Here is a 20,548-nt window from a genome sequence, read left to right as displayed (position 1 = left end):
GGCCTAGGAGTACCCACAAGGGCCCACCACTTGTCAGAGGACCAGGATGGGCAGCGTGTTTGACTCCTGCAGACATCCGAGAGGAGCTGCCGCAGGTCACCGGATTTTCAGATACAGCCGCATTAAGCCAAATGAAGCTTCAGTTCTTTGAGATGTGGATTTGCTGGGAGACAAGGTATTTGAACTTGGCTCTGTGTAGGGCCTCAGTCATGTGCTCCTTGCTGTCGTTGTTATTGTCTTTAATCTTTTTTCATTTCATTGGAAAGTCAGACAGAGAGGTAGACATGAAGATCTATTCACTGGTTCACTCCTCAGTGCCCATGACAGCCAGGGCCAGGCCAACCCAAATCCAGGAGCCAAAAACTCTGTGTCTCCCACATGAGTGGCAGGGATTCAAGTGCTTGGACCATCACCTGCTACCTTACAAGGTGCACATGAGCGGGAAACTGGATCAGAAGCAGAGGAGCTGGGCCTTGAACCAGGCACTCCCATAGGGGATGCCGGCGCCTCAGGCCAGGGCGTTAACCCGCTGCACCACGGCGCCAGCCCCTCAAGCAGCATCTCGGTGGTGCTGAAGGCCTTCCCGTGTGCTCCTTGTTCTGCAGCTCATCACACATGGACCGATGTAAACCCTGTAAACCCTGGACCCTGCCTTGGGGTCTTCAAAGGCACCCGCATGCCTGCCTGGAGCCTGGGTTGCAGTCACACTAGGCCACACTCATGGAGATCCGTTGGAGAGGCTGGCTCCAGGATTGCGAAGGGCAATGCATTCAATAGCAGATGGAGCGCACTGCTGAGGAGGCTGCTGTTGGGAGTCTGCGGCGGACTCCACAGCCAGGGCCTCTCTGAAGGCTCAGAGCGGGGCCTGACAGGATCCAGGTGAGGGTGATCTGCAAGGAGCCATGCAGATCCTTCAGCCCAGCTTGAGTTCATTGCTACACATCTGTGAGATACTGTGCTGGGATGGAGTCCAAGTGGGGAGCCTGGCATGAGAGTTACTGCACAACAAAAGCCCATCCATCCGGGAGTGCAGGCCTGGGCCTGTTGTGTCGTCAGCCCATCCTGGGGGCTGGCCTGCCACCTCGACGTGGCCTCTGAGCACTGTTCCCCCGGCAAGACCTCCCTGAGCCAGCACAGCTCAGGCGCGCGCAGCTGCTCTGCCTGGAGGTGCCTTGTGCACAGGCACCTGGGAGGTGGCACTGGGCATTCCCAAAGGCCTACAAGGGCCTCTGCCCTGTGGCAGCTGAACTAAAGCTTCCTTTCTTCCATACGAGAATAAGTGACCTTGGGAATGTGTGTCTGTCATAAAGTGCCGGGGCAGAACCACATCAGGGCCATCCGAAGGGCCTGGTCACACTGCCTGTGCCCCCGCCGCCCCGGAGATGGGAATTCAGCGGGTCTAGTGCCGGGCTTGAGCACCTTTCTTGGTTTTTATTTTAAGTCAGAATCTGTCGGTTAACGTGGCTTCTGGTTCTGCAGGGCGCCCTGCAGTAAGCACACACACACACACACCCCCGCCCACGCATACACATTTCCCCTCAAGAGAACGGCTTACAGTTCGTATCTTGAATAGGTGCTTTGGGAGGCAGTCTATATACTTTTTTAAAGACTTATTTTATTTGAAAGGGAAAGTTACAGAGAGGGATCTCCCACCCAGTGGTTCACTCCCCAAACGTCTGCCATGGCTAGGGCTGGGCCGGGCTGAAGCCAGCAGCCAGGAGCTACTTTGAGGTCTCCTGCATGGGTGCGGCCTGCACCACAGCGCCAGGCCCCTCCCTGGGAGCTGTTCTCCGCGGTCAGTGTTGGGCGGAGTCCCCTGGAGGGAAGGACGCAGACTCCTCCCTCTGTCCCCTAGCCACACACCCCACTGCCCAGTGTGTGCCATGCTGTGCAGAGGCCAGCATGTGGCATAGAAGGTTAAGCCTCCACCTACGGTGCCAGCATCCCATATGGGCGCTGGTTCATGTCCCAGCTGCTCCACTCCCAATCCAGCTCCCTGCTAATGTGCCTGGGAAAGCAGGGAAGGGTGGCCCGAGTGCTTGGGCTCCTGCGTCCACGTGGGACACCCAGAAGTTCCTGGCTTTGACCTGGGTCAGCCCTGGCCTTTACAGCTGTTTGAGGAGTGAACCAGCAGTTTGAAGATCCCTCTCTCTATTTTTCACTTTCAAATAAAAAAGATCTTAAAAAGTAATAATTAGGCCGGCGCCGTGGCTCAATAGGCTAATCCTCCGCCTTGCGGCGCCGGCACACCGGGTTCTAGTCCCGGTCGGGGCGCCGGATTCTGTCCCGGTTGCCCCTCTTCCAGGCCAGCTCTCTGCTGTGGCCAGGGAGTGCAGTGCAGGATGGCCCAGGTCCTTGGGCCCTGCACCTCATGGGAGACCAGGAGAAGCACCTGGCTCCTGCCATCGGATCAGCGCGGTGCACCAGCCACAGCGCGCTGGCTGCGGCAGCCATTGGAGGGTGAACCAACGGCAAAAGGAAGACCTTTCTCTCTGTCTCTCTCTCTCACTATCCACTCTGCCTGTCAAAAAAAAGAAAGAAAGAAAGAAAGGAGCTCTTCACAGCCAAGCAGGGGTGAACTGCACGTTTGCTTGCCTGTGCCGCTCAGGCTGTTCATCTAGTTTTCTGGGTGCAGTTTGATGTCCAGCCCCACACTCTGTTGGTTCCTCTCCACGCACGTGGACGCCAGAGGCATTCTCTCCACTTCTTCCTTCTGCAGAGGCCCCCTGGGCCGAGGTTCCAGCTCCACTCTCTTGTCGCCCCCTCTGGCTGGGTGGCTCTCCTGGACCCTGTGTCCTCCCTATGCCCGCTTTGGGAAATTGACCTCCGGTCAGTGCCTGGAAAGGGGTTATTTGAGGTGACTTCTGGCAATACTGCATGTCGTAAGTCTCATCTGTGTTCACCCTTGGCCTTGGCTGGCTGTGGCCCCTAGGGTGGAAATCGTTTCCTTTGTAGTGCTGAAGGTCTCCACCAGCTCCTGGCCTCCAGCATTGCTCTTGAGAAGTCTAGGGCTGTTGCACATCTGGTCCTGGATATTTGACCTGCTTTTTGTCTCTAGAGAGTTGTTTTTGTTTGTTTGTTTGTTTTAAGATTTATTTATTTATTTGAAAGGCAGAGTTACAGAGAGGCAGAGAGAAAGAGAAAGAGGCCGGAACCGCGGCTCACTAGGCTAATCCTCTGCCTGCGGCGCCGGCACCCGGGTTCTAGTCCTGGTTGCTCCTCTTCCAGTCTAGCTCTCTGCTGTGGCCCAAGTGCTTGGGCCCTGCACCCGCATGGGAGACCAGGAGGAAGCACCTGGCTCCTGGCTTCAGATCGGCACAGTGCACTGGCCGTAGCAGCCATTTGGGGGGTGAACCAATAGAAAGAAGACCTTTCTCGCTGTCTCTCTCTCTCTCACTAACTCTGCCTGTCAAAAAAAATTAAATTAAAAATTAAAAAAAAAAGAAAGAAATCTTCCATCCGCTGGTTCACTCCCCAATTGGCCGCAACAGCCGGAGCTGCTTCAATCCAAAGCCAAGAGCCTAGAGCTTCTTCTGGGTCTCCCACGTGGGTGCAGGGGCCCAAGGACCTGGGCCATCTTCTACTGCTTTCCCAGGCCATAGCAGAGAGCTGGATCAGAAGTAGAGAAGCCAGGACTGGAACCGGTGCCCATATGGGATGCCGGCATTGTAGGCGGCAGCTTTACCAACTATGCCACAAAGCCGACCCCCTCTCTGGATATGTTATGATCTCTTTGTTCCCGGTGTTCTAAGAATAGGTACCTATGTTCGGCTCACGTGCTGGTGACCGCTGGGAGCCTGACTCGCGCTCCCGTTGCTCTGCGGTGACCCCGCTGCCCTGCCCTCGTTTCTTTCTCACACTCTTGCTGCAGTTTTTCCTTTGATTGTGGACTCTTCAGCCAGCCTCTGCTTTCTAATCTTTGCTCTATTTTCTATGTTCTTATGCTTTTAACCTGCTTCCTAGATGTTCTCAACGTTATTCCTCCATCCTTTCTGTCAGATTATTTCTGATCATGGGTTTTTAAAAGATTTATTTATTTGAAAGAGTGACAGAGAGGAAGGGAGAGGGTGGGAGAGATGTATGGATCTATGTCTCATCCCCTAGCTTATTCCCCAAATGGCCTAGGTCAAAGCCAGGAGCCAGGAGCTCATTTGCATCTCACACGTGGGTACATGGGCCCAAGCACTTGGGGTACCTTCCACTGCTTTTCCAGGCACGTCAGAGAGCTGGATCGGAAGTGAAGCATCCAGGACTCAAACTGGTGCCCGTATGAGATGGTGGCTTAACTCTACACCACAGACCAGCCCCTCTGATCACTTTTGTTATTTCTGAAGCTCCTGTTTCTGCTTCATGGTTGTAAAATCTTCTCTTGTGGGGCCAGGCCCAAAGCCCACCTGTAGGAGCAGTCAGCAAGCCTGGCCTTCCCTTAAGCAGCTCCCTGGGATAAGCTCTGGGGAGTCCCTAGGGGTGAGTGCCGTTGGGATGAGTCTGGGCTCTGGGCCACGGTCTCTGAGCACTGCATGGCCACCCAGCAGCTTGAGAGACAAGGACTGCCGGGGTGTGAGCCGGAGTGGTCGTGGTCAGCTTCTCCAGCCACTGCTGAGCACGGCGGAGCCCGAGGGCGCCCAGGAGACCCATCGCTGAGCCCTCCCTCTTCGCTGAGCCCGGTGCAGCTGGCAGACGTTGCTTTGCGCTGGATGCTGAAGTCACGCTGTGGCCGGTTGCAGGAGCCTCCGCAGAGATGTTAATAGACCTTAAGTGTAGGTCTGCTGACGTCGCTGCCTGGCTCCCAAGCTTGTTTGAAGTTAGAAAGAACCAGGTCTACCGCAGGGAAAACACTGAGCAGACTGACAAAGTTAGCAAGTGCAACCCCCAGAAAGGGCTGCAGCCCTGGGGTGCACAGCAGAGACCTGGCCCCTCACAGGAAGAGCGTTCAGGATGTGACCAACACGAAACGCGGAGGGGGCAGCGGGAAAGGAAAACTCAATCTGGCAGGCGTGGTTGGTGACGCTGGGTTAGAGTTGTTCCCAGGACGCGGCTGCTGGCGTGGTCTGTGCCGCTGCATTGGAGCCTGCCCCATTAACCGGCCCCTGGGTCCTTGATGTCCACACCAGTGTGATCGGCCTGGATGCCCTGTGGCTGAGAAACTGCCTCTGTGTTTTCCCTCCTGGGCTGGTCTAACACATCCTGGCTGAAAGAAGTGTATGACTGTGTATGTACCTGAACACCTGCTTCAGCCTGGGCTCACATATTCTGGCTGAGACGTGTGTGAGTGTGTGTGTACATGTGCGTGTACAGCCCGGCTCCTTATTTTGTCTGGAGATTATTTATTTCCTTGAAAGGTAAAGTAACACAGAGAGGGAGGTGAAGACAGTAGACCTTCATCCACTGGTTCACTCTCCAATGTCTGCAAAAGCCAGATCTGGCCAGGCTGAAGGAAAGAGCAAGGAACTCCATCCTGGTCTCCCACGTAGGTGCAGGGGCCCAAGCACTCGGGCCGTCTTCCACTGCCTTCACATCAGCAGGGAGCTGGATCGGAAGTGGAGCAGCCGGCACTCAGACTGGCACCGGTATGGGATGCCAGTGTCACAGCAGCGAGGTTTAGCATGCTGGAGGCTTGGAGAACTCTGGTCTGAGCCCAATAACCGAGTTCTAGAGTCAGCGCTAGCCTGGGGTGTTGTCAGTTTTCTCGTGAGGGGAAGAAGTTGTGCTTAGCCAGTGACCTGGGTCCATTTCAGCCCCGGTAATCACCAAGAACCCTTGAGACGCTGAAGAGCCGCAGTTTCCTATGAGTGGTGTTCGTGACGGGCAGCGTTCTCTCCGAGCCTGGAGCTGGTTGTTGGCGTGCCTGGGGGCTGGCTTTGCTGTGAGACGACACTCAGTGTTGCTTGAACCCCACGGCACCTGCAGCTCTGAAGGGCGTGGCGAGCTCCCTGAGTTACCCAGGCTGCAGCGTGGGGGCGCAGAGACAGGGGCGGGGCCTGAGCCGGAGGCTACTTTGGCCTGGTGGATGGGCACCCAGGGGCTGCAGCAGATGGTTCTGGCAGCAAAAAGGTGGGACAAGGACAGTGAGAATAGTCCGGGGAGTGAGGCCAGCAGAGGTGCACAGAAGGCAGCCATGTGGTCCTTACAGGGTCCGTGTTAGCAGAGTCGTGGCTCCAAGGATAGGTGGTACAGCACTCTAATCGAGTGTCTGTGCCCAGATGGAATTCTTCCTGGAATGTTCTAGAGGCGAATATTGGAGTCAGAGTTAACAAGTACTGTATATTAACTCAAAAACAAGCTTGCCTTGATCCCAGGAACAACCTGTCCTGCTCAGCTCCTGGGATCAGAAGGAAGCAGTGTTTCCACTCTATCTGACCATTCAGATGACCCCTTAACCTGAGCCTGGGGCCTGGAGCAGGGGCGGCACTCTGCCGCGGGGCCTGCTCTGCATTGTGGCAGTAACCCGCCCCTGGGAAACCAGGAACTTTATGCCCAGTCAGGATCTCAGTACCTCGTCTAGAGTCTTTTTATACATTTTAGAAACATTATTTATTCATTTGAAAAGCAGACAGAAACAGGGACGGAAAGGGCAGTAGGATTGTCCACCCTTGGTTCTCTCTCAAGATGCCGGGCTGGGCCGGGCCAAAGCCAGGAGCCGGGAACTCCGTCCAGGTCTCCCTTGTGGTGGCAGGGACCCAAGTCCTTGGGGCATCACTTACCCCTCCCAGGTGCACTAGAGGAAGCTGGGTGGACCAGCACCACAGATGCCATTGAGCATCCCAGCAAGCAGCAGCCATCGGCACCACAGCACCAAACCCTAGTGTCTGTCTTCTTTTTAAAAATATTTATTTATTTGAAAGGCAGAGTTACAGAGAGTGAGGGGGAGACAAGAGAGAGACCTTCCACCCAGTGACTCATTCCCCAGATGGCCGCAACAGCTGGCCAGACTGTCGCCAGGAGCCAGGAGCTTCCTCTGAGTCTCCAGTGTGGGTGCAGGGGCCCAAGCACTTGGCCCATCTTCCAGTGATTTTCCCAGGTGTATTAGCAGGGAGCTGGATCAGAAGTGGAACAGCTGGGACTCAAACCAGCGCCCACATGGGATGCCAGCACCTCAGGTAGCAGCCTAACATGCTACACCACAGCGCTGGCCCCCTTTGTGTGTGTGTGTGTGTGTGTCTCTATTTATTTATTTATGACAGGCAGAGTTAGTGAGAGAGAGAGAGAGAAAGGTCTTCATTTTCCATTGGTTCACCCCCTAAATGGCTGCCACGGCCGGTGCACTGCGCCGATCCAAAGCCAGGAGCCAGGTGCTTCCTCCTGGTCTGCCATGCAGGTGTAGGGCCCAAGCACTTGGGCCATCCTCCACTGCCCTCCCGGGCCACAGCAGAGAGCTGGACTGGAAGAGGGGCAACCAGGATAGAATCCGGCGCCTCAACCGGGACTAGAACCTGGCGCCGGCGCCACAGGCGGAGGATTAGCCAAGTGAGCCGTGGCGCCGGCCTGTGTCTCTTGATAATGGAAAACAGTGATAGTTTATTCTGCAGTACTGGAAGCTTGGAATAAAGAAAGTGCAGTCTGGTTCAATTTAAAGATCTATTTATTTGAAAGACAGTGTTACAGAGAGGCAGAGAGAGAGAGGTCTTCCACCCACTGGTTCACTCCCCAGATGGCCACAACAGCCAGAGCTGCAGCAATCTGAAGCCAAGAGCCAGGAGCTTCCGAGTCTCCCATTCGAGTGCAGGGTCCAAGGACTTGGGCCATCTTCTACTGCTTTCCCAGGCCATAGCAGAGAGCTGGATTGGAAGAGGAGCACCCACATGGGATGCCGGCATTGCAGGCAGCGGCCTTATCCACTACCCCACAGCGCCGGCCCCTCCCGGAGCCTTTGACAACACAGAGTAAGAGCTGGTCGCCACCCCTGGAGGTCTGTGGAAGCAGCCCCCTGGATCTCCAAGTATCTAGGCAGTGATGGGTTCCCTTCCCAGCACCCACACTGCAGCCTGTCCCCTCCTGTGTGTGGCTGTCGCTCTGTGCTCACCAATGCTAACATTTTAGCATTTCCTTTAAAGAAAATTAGGTTCATCTTTAAATTTTAAATTCCTTATTTACTGCATTTTACAAGTTGTGTCCTTCATTCCCTTCTTTCATTATTACGAAGTTTTGAATATGAATACGTCCCAACTTTACATTGGCAGCGTTTGTCTTACTGAAAGTTTTTCCTGAGATCTCTTTGGATTCGTGTGCATTTCTTTTTTTTTTTTTTTTTTACTTTTTTTTTTTTTTGACAGGCAGAGTGGACAGTGAGAGAGAGAGACAGAGAGAAAGGTCTTCCTTTGCCGTTGGTTCACCCTCCAATGGCCGGCGCGGTAGGCGCGCTGCGGCCGGCGCACCGCGCTGTTCCGATGGCAGGAGCCAGGTGCTTCTCCTGGTCTCCCATGGGGTGCAGGGCCCAAGCACTTGGGCCATCCTCCACTGCACTCCCTGGCCACAGCAGAGAGCTGGCCTGGAAGAGGGGCAACCGGGACAGGATCGGTGCCCTGACCGGGACTAGAACCCGGTGTGCCGGCGCCGCGAGGCGGAGGATTAGCCTAGTGAGCCGCGGCGCCGGCCGTGGATTCGTGTGCATTTCTAACAGGTGGTGTGGAGAGGCCCAGGGCGCCTTTCCCCAGGTCTCTCCCCGGCAGCTCCCCTGCAGCTGTGGGGCAGTCATTGTCACAACAGGCATTTCTGTCCTTTTTCAGTTGTGGTGAAATGCGCAGAACTAAAGTTTGCCTTCAGTGACACTGAGCAGACGCACGAGGGAGTGGGACCACCCTCCCCGATCCAGAGCAGGAGACCCCTGCCCAGGGTCACTCACTAAGCTGCCTTCCCCCTCTTGGAATGCCTCTCTTCTGAGGGATGCCTGCTGTCAGTGGGGGAGCAGCCCGGCCCTGAGGATGCCTGCTCTGGTCTGGGTTCTGTGTTTAGGTGAGGGTTTGTTTAGCTCCTGGCTTTCTGGTCTGAACCATTCAGCCAAGCAGATAAACCAGAGGGCCCAGGCTCTCTTCCCTTCAGAACAAGACCAAGAAGAATGAACGCTAATTATGTGCTTATAGCGCTGCCATCGATGCCCTTTGAGAAAGCAAACCGTGGTGGCCAGACGAGAGCGCCAGTCCAAAGACGGTGAAAGACAACCTCAAGTTCCTGGCACAGCAGCCAGGGTACACCGGGGCTGCGGGTCACTCAGCCGCGGTGACGAGGGCGGCGCGGCCCGCTGCTGCTGTCTCTGACCCCGGAGAAGAATTCCCAGCCCACAGCAGCCTGCACTGTCTCCCACGGGGAACTGCTGACCCCTAAGAATCGGCTTGCCTTCCACAGAGCAAGTACAGGAAGTCATTTGCTCCGAGGCCCGGTGGATTTTTTCATTTCTGACCCAGTCAGAGATGAGCCCTGACCGATGCCAGGCCACCCTGCACTGGAAGCCCCAGCAGACATTATCCCAGGGCAGTCCTGGGCAAGGGGCAGGCTGGCCACCCCCTGCCAGCCAGAGAACAGCGCGGGAGAGCCCGTCTGCCACCTTTCAAGCGTGTGGTTTTGCCTCTTGAACACCAGCTTGTCTCGTCCAAGGCCTGTCCCGGTCTTGGCCTGCCCTGGTTCAGCTGCTGTGTGTGCTCCTGGGAGCCATCAGCCAGGCTGTGCCGGCCATAACCTGCTCCTGGCACCTGCTCTGAAAGGACCCACAGCCGCCCAGAGCAGCCCCACCCCAGGGTCCTTCCCCGGGCCCTGGACATCTGTCCCGTCAGCCTCCACGGAGGACCTCGACTCCCACCCCGAGGTTACTGCCTCAGCTTCGGGAGTGGTGCTCTTGTGCCCCCACCTGCCACAGCCAGGGCTGGGCTGACAGCGGCTCTTGTTCCCAAGCCACCTCCCCGCTCGCGGGGCCCCACTGCCCCTCTGACCCACCGGCCCTGCTTCCTGGAGCCTGGCCCCCGCCCCCAGGCCTGTCAGCCCATCGTCTGCACTTCCTCGCTGTGCGCAGGCCCGCTGCCCCCTGCATCCGGGGTCAGGGTCAGGGGCCCAGCAGACCACCCATCCCTCACACCCTTCGCTGTGCACGGTGTGAAGTGGCGCTGGTTGTCAGGCCACGCCCCACCCTCCCGGTAGAACTACAGCTCCCTGAGGGCGGGGACAAGTGTCTGCACAGCCGAGGTGTCCCCAGCACCCAGCGCAGGGCCCGTGGAAGGTGCTGTGTTTGCTGAGTGAATGGCCCTGTGGCTGCAGGCACAGGGCCCCTGAGCAGCCCTGCAGTGGACAGGTCTGGGGCGGGGGCCCCTCTGCTCGAGGTGAGCCGCATGGCAGGGGTAAGATGAAGGCCGCGTCAGCGCTGAGGGGCCACTCGGACACCTGGGCCTCCGTCCCCAGCGTCTTCTCAGGCCCAGGCAGCTCCCGGGGCCTCACTGGCTGAGGGCTGTTCAGTGCTGGGACAGCCGGGAGCTGGCCATTGAAGGGCCTTCTCGTCCTGTGCAGGGTGGCCAGAGGCCAGCAGACGCCGAGTGTGGCCGAGCTGCCAAGGAACCTGGTGTGCTCACTGTAGGCTGGCCCCCTCCTGGCTCCCGCCACCTCCAGGCAGGTCGTCCTGCTGTGTCAGGGCCCAACTGAGCCTGGCCAGGCAGCCTCTCTGGAGGGGCTGGGCGGGGGCAGGTTGGCTTGGGTGTCCAGGCAGCACCCTCCTGTGCTGTCCCACCTGGCCGAGGGTCCCGCCTCGCCTGCCTTCCCCCTTTGGTATTGCGCTGCCTGTGTGGGGCGTGTCTCCGTTGGGTTTCTGGTTGGGCCGCCTTTCTTCCCTGGTGCTGTTTGTGGTTTCTGGCATGTACGCTGCTCCCCAAACCTCCCGTCCTTCCTCCCACCCCATGCCGCCCTCTCCTAAGGAATGGCCTTTCCTGCCTCCAGCCTGCTGGGGTCACCCTGGTCAGCGTCCATTCCAGCCCCAACGACCAGATGCTGTGGGCGCTCGACAGCCGATGGAACGTGCACGTCCGTGTGGGTATCACCGAGGAGATGCCCGTGGGCACCGACTGGGAGCACGTGCCAGGTAGGGGAGAGCCCGCATGAACCAGCCAGTGTCCCCCCGTTCTCTGCACGGCCTGGGTCTGGGGGAGCTGGTGGCGCTGCCATTCCACGTCCCAAGCCACGCAGACAAGCCTCTGAAACGTGATCCTTGCGGGCTGAGTCCAGGCCACGTCACATGTGCTTCTGTGGGGTGAGACCCTCTGTCCCTGGGCCAGGCTCTCTTGGCTTGGCTGGCTCTGCAGGAGGGGGGAGTGCAGGGTCCTCAGAGGGCAGCCCATGGGAAGGGGTGCTGCATCCGTCGACTCCCAAGAGCTGAGCAGGACCCCCGTGTGCCCACAGGGCTGCAGGCCTGTCAGCTGGCCCTGAGCACCAGGACCGTGTGGGCCCGCTGTCCAAACGGCGACCTTGCCCGGCGCTACGGCATCACAGACAAAAACCCCGCTGGAGACTACTGGAAGAAAATCCCCGGAAACATGGCGTGTGTCACAGGCAGGTGCCCTGGTGGGGTGGGCTCAGCAGGCCTGAGGTGGCCTTGGGGCTCCCGTGGGCCTTGGAGAGGGAGCTCTAAAAGAGGGCACACCCGGCCCTGCAGTCCCCTGGGAGAAGGACCGGCTGCCATGTCCCTGCGTTAACACTGGGAAATGCAGCCGAGATGGGGGGCGTGGCTCGTCCAGGCTCCAGACCCTGTGTGCCTTCCTCCGGCCCAGGCTGTGTGACTGATGAGTGTGCCCGACTCTTGTCCCCGCAGTGACCTCGTCAGATGAGCTCTGGGCCGTGGGGCCCCCCGGCTGCCTCCTGCAGCGGCTGACGAAGACATTCAGCCACTCGCACGGCGCCCAGAAGAGCGGGCAGGCGGCTGCCCCCCACCCCGAGGAGCTGGAGGAGGAGTGGGAGGTCATCTGAGAGCCCAGGCCACGGGCGCACACTGTGGATGGACGCGTCTCCTCGACTGCTGTCAGCGTCCGGCCGGGCTGGGCAGCCCACGCTCCCTTTCATCCACGTTGGTCTCCGTCTCCTTCCAGAGCCCACAGCCTCGGCCGAGCGCCCAGAGCTGTGGGTGAGCACAGCGCCTTTGACCTCTTGCTGGTCGTCTCCGAGCGGGCAGTGGCTGCCGCCCGGTTGCATGCACTCCCGTTCTCATCAGCACGTCCGGGTCCCTCCGTGGAAGACAGTGAGTCGGCCCAGAGCGCGCACATCCCGTGAGCAGCCCCGGGTCAGAGCACTTGGGGACCAGGTCCCCCCTGCCCTCCTGGTCTGTGCGACACGCAGCAGGCGGGGTGGGGAGCTCAGGCGTGCACACGCGCACACACACATGCACACGCCATGCCCCACCCTTGCTGCCCACCCCAGGCGGCCGCTGCCCTCCAGGACACACTTCAGCCACAGGTAGGCCAGTGGATGCTGATGGGACACGGAAGTGTGCGTGTGTGCCCACCGGGGTCCACAGGAGCTCAGCCGACGGAGCTGCCCCGGAGCCTGGGATGTTTGACGCACCCTCAGAGGATGCATCCACTGACTGTTGCCTTGCTGGTTGTATTACAAACCTTCACGAGATACCTCATTTGGAATCGGAGCTTACGGACTTAGAGGAGAAACGTATCTGCTGGAAGCTGTGGGCCTCCTGCCTGCCACGTCTCGCCGGGATGGATAGTGAGCCCGTCCTGTCCTCTGCTGCGGCTTTGGAGCGTGCCCGTGCCCACGCACCCCCGGCTCGCTGGGCCGTGCCGCCAGCTCCGAGGGCCGCCCAGCGCCTGCCGCGGGCTCTCGGGCGACACCTGAGCAGCCTGACCCCAGTGCCTGCCCCGGCTCCGCATCTGAGCTGCAGGACTGGCCCGGGCCCCGCCTGAGCCACTGCCCTTCCCACAGAGCCCTCCCTGGCAGGCCCGGCTCAGTGCCCGTGTCCTGCTGTCAGGGAGCCCTGGCACAGGCGGAGGGCGGTGGCATGTGTTCAGACAGGCTGCCCGCGCCCAGGTGGCACCACACTTTTGTAGAATCCTTTTTAAGTCTGGTGACGGCAGAGGCTGCCGCAGCGCAGGCTGCGCCTCTCCTGCACGCGTTGTGCCTTGCCCGGCTCCTCGAGATGGCAAAGCTCTCCTCCGCCCCGGGACCCCAGTGCAATGCTACCCAAGCGTAGTGGATCTTTCGAACAGCTGTCAGCTTCAGTGCTTTGTATCATTTCTAATGTTTAGTTGTGCTTTGAGACAGTGCAATAAACTAGACTTTTTCCAATCTGGGTCAGTCTGATGCTTGAGCAGACACAAGGGCAGCGTCCCGCGTGTGCTGGCCAGAGCTGCCCAGGGAGCGCCACGGCCTCTTCTCATGGAGAGGGCTGGGTGGCACCGTGCCCCAGGCTGCCAGGTGGCTGTCCTGGGCGATGGCCACCCCAGGGCAAAGCCCCGAGCAGGGGAAGCTGGGGCAGGCCGGTGGAAACTAGCACGCGACAGAGGCCCCTCCCCCAGCCCTGGAGTGGGACACACGACGTCCTAGGAAGCAGCGTGGACAGGAAACAGAGCCTGTGACGCGGCGGTGCTGTGGACGTCAAAGGCACGCACAGGTTTAACTCCATTTCAGTCACACTCCCCATGGGGATGTTTTTATTTGAGGGGAGACAGGAATTCACAAAGTAATGTCAAGGCCCACACTGCCCAGAGCTCCCAGCCATGCAGCCAGGGTGCCCCGTGAGGCTCAGGGGTCGGTCGAGGCTGGGGGACAGGAGGGTCACTGTGCTGGAGGCCTCCTGGCGCATCCGTCCTGGGGGTAGCAGCAGCTGAGCACTGCCCGGAGGGATGAGACGGGAGTACGGCCCCAGCAGTCCAAGGCCCCATCGCTGACGTGGGAGGGAGGGCAGCTGTGGTGCAGCAATTGCAAACACAATGAAGCCTAAACTGGGGCCGGCACCATGACGTAGTGGGTAAGGCCGCCGCCTCCAGTGCCGACATCCCAGGTGGGTGCCCATTCGAGTCCCGCTGCTCTGATCCAGCTCTCTGCTGTGGTCTGGGCCCCTGCACCTGTGTGGGAGACCCAGAGGAAGCTCCTGGCTCCTGGCTTCCGATTGGCACAGCTCCTACCGTTGTGGCCAACTGGGGAGTGAACCAGCGGATGGAAGACCCCTCTCTCTCTCTCTCTGACTCTCCTTCTCTCTCTTTGTAACTCTTTCAAATAAATAAACCTTAAAAAAAAAAAAAAAAAAAAAACAAGAATCCTAGGACCTGGGTGTCCGATTTCTGAATTTCTGATTTCCATCTCAAAAGCATTTGGAGACCCATGGAGAAAACAAGTATATAGAGTGGGTTTCCTCAAAATGTAAAAATGCTGTCAAAAACTGATAGAGAAATTTCTGCCAGAAATGCGATAGAAGCCAGCAGGACCCCAGTGTGGACAGCGAGACCCCGGGGGACGGCCCCACTTCACACAGGGCCTAGGGCAGGGCAGGGGCTGGCACCCACCCCTCTGCAGCTGTTAGAAAGCAGGGGTGTGGGAGCAGAGCTCCGCCCACCCCACCCCTGGGATGTGTCTTGTCTCCGTCCAGCCCTGCTGGTGTGGCACGTCCCTGTGCTCTGCGGACGTTCGGTGGCTCCGGAATTTCCCTAAGTCCAGGGCCAGGAGGGGGAGGAGCAGTTTGTACCTTTTTGTATCTTAGATTTTGTGCCATGTAGATGTCTTATTTATTCCAAAAATAAAAGCTTACCTTTTAAAAATTCAGTTCTCGCTAACATTAACTCTTTGTGGCATCCACACTTAACTACACAAACACCAAAGACTTTTAAAAATCATATTTACAAAGCACCTCACCACAGGGGCAAATGCTTATCTACAGTGAGGTTAGACTACTAAATCGGGCAAGTGATCTGACTGCGTGTGAAAAGTGAGCAGAGCACTGGAAAGAGAGTCCATGGAGGACAGCAACTGGCCAGCTCCTCCCGTCCCACAAGCATTTGGAGCAGGACCACGTCCCCACGGGGGACCCCACCACGCCCCACCCTGCACCTCTACACAATCCAAGCATTCGACCATGAGCTGGAATTTTATAAGCAGGAGTTAATTTTTTAAAACCCACCGAGGAGGGGCAGGCATTACGGTGCAGCAGGTGGGGCCACCACTTGGGACACCCATGTCCCCTGCTGGCGTCCCTGGTTCCAGCCCCAGCCACTCCATGCTGTCAATCCTGTTTCCTGCTAATGCACTCGGGAGGCAGGGGTGCTGAGCCAAGTGCGTGGGACCCGGATGCAGCCCCTGGCTCCTGACTTCAGCCTGGCGCTGCCCTGGCTGTTGGGGCCATTTGGGGAGTGAACCAGCAGGTGGACGATGCCTGTCACTCTGCTTCTGATTTTTTTTTTTTTTTCAAAAATGAAGAGGGGCTGGTGCTGTGACATAACAGTAAAGCCGCCACCTGCAGTGCCAGCATCCCAGATGGGCACCGGTTCGAGTCCTGGCTGCTCCACTTCTGATTCAGCTCCCTGCTATGGCCTGGGAAAGCAGTGGAAGACGGCCCACGTGCTTGGGCCCCTGCACCCACATGGGAGACCTGGAAGAGGCTCCTGGCTTCAGATCCGCGCAGCTCCAGCCATTGCGGCCAATTGGGGAGTGAACTAGTGGATGGAAGACCTCTCTCTCTGCCTCTCTTCTCTGTAACTCTTTCAAGTAAGTAAATCTTTTAAAAAAAATTGCTGAAGACATCGCACTGCATGCCTTTATTGGCCGGTGGCCGCACAGGTGCCGACACTTGCCGTGACACGTCCGCCTTGCGGTGTGTAAGCCGCAGGGGCCGTGCAGTCTTCCCGAGACCTCGTTTTCCGGGGCTCCTGGGGAGTCTCCTTGTTCCAAACAGGATTTGAGGTAACTTGGGAAACCCTCCTCAAGACAGTGTTTTAGACTTGAAGAAACCGGGAAGGAAGAGAAATCAGTCGGAAGGTCAAGGTCATCCCCGGATGACGCTAGCACACCCTGGAGGCCCAGTGACCTGGTGTGAGCCAGAGCCAGGCCAGCCCATGGAGTCACCAGGGCCCAGGGGAGCAGGCCTCGGTGCCCTGTCCACATGGCCACCCTCCTGCTGCCCCAGCAGCACGCGTGGGCTCACGTGAGGTCTCTGGACGCCTTGGGAACAGGGGGTGGCAAGCGGGTGCTGCGCCCCGAGGGCCCAGCCGTCACTGTCCTCCCTCGCAGGCATCTGGGGTCGGAGGTCGTGGCCCCTGATCTCAGCCAGGGTTGGGGTGAGCATGAGGACAGACAGAACTGACCTCAGCCAAGCTCTCCTTAGAGCGATGAAATTCAGGCTGAACAAGAGTGCCAACGTGTTCTGGCCGGAGGAGGTGGCTCGCTCGGGGCAAGGATGGACCTGGAGAAGCCACCAGCGCTGCCTGAGCCCCCCACAGTGAGTTGCTTTCCGTGGGAGGACACCTGGGCCCACCCTGGGTCCTGCACGCTTGTGGCCCGCATAGTGACTAGGCGCAGCATAGCCCCCACCGGGCTTCCGGGGGCGGAGGGCCCAGGGCCCGTAAGCCAAACCCTGGTCTGGCCAGAAGCAGCCACAGATAAGGCCTCGCTCAGCTTATCTGCCCAGCACCATCCCCCCCGGGCCCTCTGCACACACCAGCGCAGGAGCGGGCCCTGAGCCAGACGCGCCCTGAGATCCTGCAGGACCCATGCCAGGAATCGGGCCCCACTCTGCGGCTACAGACGGGGGCGCTGGCCCGGGCTCTGCCCCTCTGGGCCTCAGCTTCCTCTCACCCCCCCCCTTGCATCTCACCCACCCAAAGGGATGACTCAGGCTGACGCCCAGCTGCTCTCCTGCCCTCCCACCCATCTCCACAAGGTCACAAGGGGATGATGGAGCACGCCCCACAGCTCCGACTGTCACCCGAGCTACTTGCTGGCCGCCCAACCAAGATACCCCCTGGGCCATAGACCTCGCCCTGCACCTTCCCAGGCTGGGCCCACGACCTGCCAGCGGCACCCTGGTTGCTGTGGCGCCCCCTTCCAAGGGCCTGCTGGCCTGCGTTCCACTGAGGCGGCTGGCAGGCAAGGCCATCACCAAGGGAGCAGCTCTGCCGAGTGTGGGGGACCTGCCCTAGGTGGGCTGACCAGAGGTAAGGGTCCGGCCTGGGTCCCCGGTACCTGTCTGGCATTCGTGGCCAGAACCTGCTGGAGCCTCCAGGCCCCACAGACTCCACGTGGCAGGCCAGGCGAGCCCCCAGGCGCTGCTGCAGCCTGCCACTCTGGGCCACTGGTCTCGCCACCAGCCGCCAAAGAGCCAAATGCCCACCCAAGGCAGCCCCCAGTGCCCGTTTGGGGCTCAGAACCATGTTGGTATCCACTCCTCGAGTGCCAGCTAGGGGGGCGCACACGTGGGTGGAGGGAGGGGAGCTCCCCCACCTGCAGTCAGGAGCTGCGCACCCACCCACCCACTCCCTGCTCAGGGTAGAAGCACAGAAACTGCCCAAAACCCATTGAAGAGACGGGGAAACAGGCCCAGGCAGGTCCAGAGCCCCCATCTTCCCACTGCCACCCCGGCCGCAGCAGGACACCCAGCCCCCAGCCCGGTACAGGCTGAGCTCCCCTGCTGCCCTCACATCAAGTCGCCACCGCCAGAACCTTCGGCAGAAACCCACCGCGGCAGGCCAGGGAGCCCCGACCCAGGGCCCGACCGAGCTCCAGGGAGGGGCCGGCCCGTGGCCAGCGGGATCTGCCGCCGGCGGGTCAGGTGGGTAGAGCCAAGGCGGGTGAGAGGGACAGGTGCAGGCCTGGGTGGGGAGCCAAGAGGCCCGGCCCCAGCCCCGGCCCTGGCAGGCCTGCCCAGCCCGCAGGACCCAGTCCAAGCCCCAGCTGGGCGCTTACAAGGCCCGAAGTGCTGACCGAGCGGGAGGCCCGTTCCCTCGGCCCCCAGGCCTCCGCACACGCTGTCCCCGCGATGCACCTGCCCGGCTGCTGCTCAGCTGTCAGCCCTGGGCTCTCGGAGAACCGGGCAGCCGGTCCCCAGCTCTGCGGCCAGGACCCCACCCAAACCACGCAAGACACGAGGCGGACTCTGCGAGATCAGTGTATGTGACGTGCCGGGTACACGCTTCGAAAACCAGCTTCGTCCCCAACTCGGCCGGCCGGGCCCCGCGGCTAGCCCTTGCCCGTGAGGTCCAGGGGCTGCAGGAACGGCGGCAGCGGCAGCTCATCCAGCGCCTCGGGGAAGCGGCCCGGCGAGATGGCGGTGACCAGCACCTGCATGGCCCGCGCGAACAGGGACGGCGGCGCCAGCCCCGCCAGCCACTGGAACTTGTCCTCGCCCAGCAGCCGCTGCCAGCGCGGCCGGTCGCCCAGCAGCTCGCGGCGGGCCGGGCCGGCGGCGCCCGCGGGGGTGTAGAGCGCCAGCAGCTCGAGCAGCAGCAGGCGGCGCTGGCGCGGCTCGGCGGGCGCCCCGGCGGTGGCGGGCGCGGGCCCCGCGTCGCGGCCCAGCTGGCGCAGCAGCAGCTCCAGGGGCGTGAGGCCGCCGCCGTCGCGCAGGCCGGGCGAGGCGCCGTGGCCCAGCAGCAGGAAGAGGCACTCGGGCCGCGCCAGCTCGCAGGCCACGTGCAGCGCCGTGCCGCCGCCTTCCACGCGGCTGCAGCCGCGCCGGTCCAGCACGCGCGCGCGCTCCTCGGCCGGGAAGTCGCGCACGGCGCGCAGGATGCGGCGCAGCACGCCCACGCGGTTGTAGCGCACGGCCAGCGCCACGTGCGGCCCGGGCGCCGCGCAGCAGCGGAAGCCGGCGCTGGGCGTCGCCAGCGCGCGCCGCGGGAACGTGGCCAGCAGGTAGTGCGCGTAGGCCTGGTGGTCGTGCACCAGCGCGTAGAGCAGCGCCTCGGAGGGCGAGTAGGCGGCGGCGCGCCCGCGCTCGTCCCAGTGGAAGGCCTCGCTGGCTCGCATGTCCTCGAGCAGCCACACGGGCAGCAGGTCCCGCACGGCCTGGTAGAAGGCGAACGCCGACTTCCGGCACTGCTTCTGCGCCCTGGAGCGCGCCGCCCCCGCGCCCTCGGGCCCGCCGTCCGCGCCGCCCCCGGGCCGCCGCGTGTCCCACGGCATGCCGGTGGCCTCAAGGCATGGGCTCCGTGACGACCTGCGGGATGGGGAGGGGGCGAGGTGAGCCCGGGACCCCCGCGCCCCGGCCCTCTGCGGGCCTCCTGGATCGAGCCGCGCCTGATCTCCCGCGCTCGGGCCCGGCCCTGCCCAGCTCGGGGAGCCCGCGCCAGCGCCTGCCCCCCCCTGCGCCGGGCCTGTCCAGCCAAGGCCGGGGCCACCTCACACGCCCCCCCGCCCTCTGGCCCCCCGCGGAGCCCCAGCAGGAACTGCACCCACACCCACCTGGTCCTCGGCTGCGGCTGCAGGGGGTCACTTGCTCTCACCGACCCTCGGCGTCGGCATCTGTAACGAGGCGGGGCGGTGGGCGACCGCTGGCCGGCCAGCTCCTGGGAGGGGGCGGCAGGGTGAGGCCACCCCGGAGGGCCGGCGCTGCCATCGCACTGCCCAGCCCGGGCACGCCGGCCCAAGGTCAGTCCCTAGTCACGGGGGAGCCCGGCCCGCGCCCGCGGCTCTGACCCCTGGCCCCGGCCTTCTCCCAAGGGTGAGTCCCGGTCACGGGGGTGGGGGCGGCGGCCGCACGCACACGCCGAGCGACAGCCCCTCCCGGGGCCTGGGCCTCGCGCCCCGCAGGCTCGCGGTGTGGGCACGCGTGGGGCGCCGGTCGGGTTACGTAAAGTTCGGCCGCCCCACGTCACTGGGCAGAGTCACGGCCGCGCTCGCTCCGCGGCGGGGGGCTGGGCCGCCGAGGCCAGCGCCGCGGGGTCCGCTCTGGGCCCGACCTCGGGCGGGAGGCCGGCGCGGCGAGGGCTGCACCTGCGCGTGCGTGGGGGGGGCCGGGGCAGGGGGGCTCACCGCGGGCCGAGCGTGCTCGTCCTCTCCCCCGCCGGAGCCGCGGGCCGGCAGGCGGGGGTCCCGGGGCGGAGGGAGCCGGCGCCGCCCGCGCCCGCCGCAGCCGCGCTCTGAGCCGCCGCGGCCGCCTCGCTGGGCGGCGGTGCCGGCCCCCGCGGCGGGCGGCGGGCGGCGCAGTGCGGCCCGGGCCGGGCAGGACCGCGGGACCGTCCGCCGCCGCCATTGGCCCGCGCCGCCCGCCCCCGCCGCCGCCCATTGGCCGCCGCGCTGCACCATTGTTACGTCACTGGCCTGCGGGCGGGGCGCCCAGCGGGACCCGCGGAAAACTTCGGAGAAACTTGCAGGCGCGCGGGGGGCGGGGCCCTGGCGGGGCGGGGCGCGCAGGGGGCGGGGCCCGGGCGGGGCGGGGCGTCCGAGACGCAGCCGGGAGAGGCGGGGTCGGCGGCTGCCTGGGCCTCCTGGGCGCGCGCACGGGCGCCCCCGCGAGCGCAGTTCCGGAGCCTCCGACCTTGGGCTGCTTTCCGCACCTGGAAGGTTGCGCTCCCGACGGCTCCGGCCGGCGGCGGCCTGGCAGCTCCGCTCCCTGGGATTCGCCCGGGGCGGGGCGGCTACACACTCT

General features: G+C 61.8%; 2 protein-coding genes across 10 annotated transcripts in view; one reads left to right on the top strand and one right to left on the bottom strand.

The window, feature by feature from the left end:
* The window catches only part of TECPR2 (tectonin beta-propeller repeat containing 2), a 118,078-nt gene extending 104,805 nt beyond the window's left edge, over window positions 1-13,273 (top strand). For 6 of the 8 annotated variants that reach the window (XM_062181162.1, XM_062181170.1, XM_062181166.1 and 3 more), the window contains 3 exons: window positions 10,915-11,056; window positions 11,374-11,523; window positions 11,783-13,273. In XM_062181162.1, coding sequence (XP_062037146.1) covers window positions 10,915-11,056; window positions 11,374-11,523; window positions 11,783-11,937 — 447 coding nt within the window. In that variant the 3' untranslated portion in view covers window positions 11,938-13,273. Of the gene's footprint in view, window positions 1-10,892; window positions 11,057-11,373; window positions 11,524-11,782 lie in introns of all 8 variants that reach the window. The other 2 variants (XM_062181167.1, XM_062181164.1) reach the window with 2 other exon arrangements.
* Window positions 13,274-18,057: 4,784 nt separating this feature from the next.
* On the bottom strand, window positions 18,058-20,015 carry ANKRD9 (ankyrin repeat domain 9). 2 transcript variants are annotated; one of them, XM_062181466.1, is made up of 3 exons: window positions 19,933-20,015; window positions 19,363-19,466; window positions 18,058-19,117 (listed from the first exon to the last, which is right to left on the bottom strand). In XM_062181466.1, the coding sequence occupies exon 3, from the start codon at window positions 19,081-19,083 to the stop codon at window positions 18,142-18,144; it is 942 nt and encodes a 313-aa protein (XP_062037450.1). In that variant the 5' UTR covers window positions 19,084-19,117; window positions 19,363-19,466; window positions 19,933-20,015; the 3' UTR covers window positions 18,058-18,141. The 2 variants fall into 2 exon arrangements, with proteins under 2 accessions (XP_062037450.1, XP_062037449.1); XM_062181465.1 differs by having other exon boundaries at window positions 19,363-19,422.
* Window positions 20,016-20,548: the final 533 nt, after the last annotated feature.

Source organism: Lepus europaeus, chromosome 22 (assembly GCF_033115175.1).
Source record: "Lepus europaeus isolate LE1 chromosome 22, mLepTim1.pri, whole genome shotgun sequence".
NCBI lineage: Eukaryota > Metazoa > Chordata > Mammalia > Lagomorpha > Leporidae > Lepus > Lepus europaeus.
Note: the sequence above shows the minus strand (reverse complement) of the source record. Positions and strands in the feature narration are given on the sequence as shown.

Coding starts and splice junctions, on each gene's coding strand:
- ANKRD9 (XM_062181466.1), bottom strand. CDS start 19,083: ATGCCGTGGGACACGCGGCGGCCCGGGGGCGGCGCGGACGGCGGGCCC.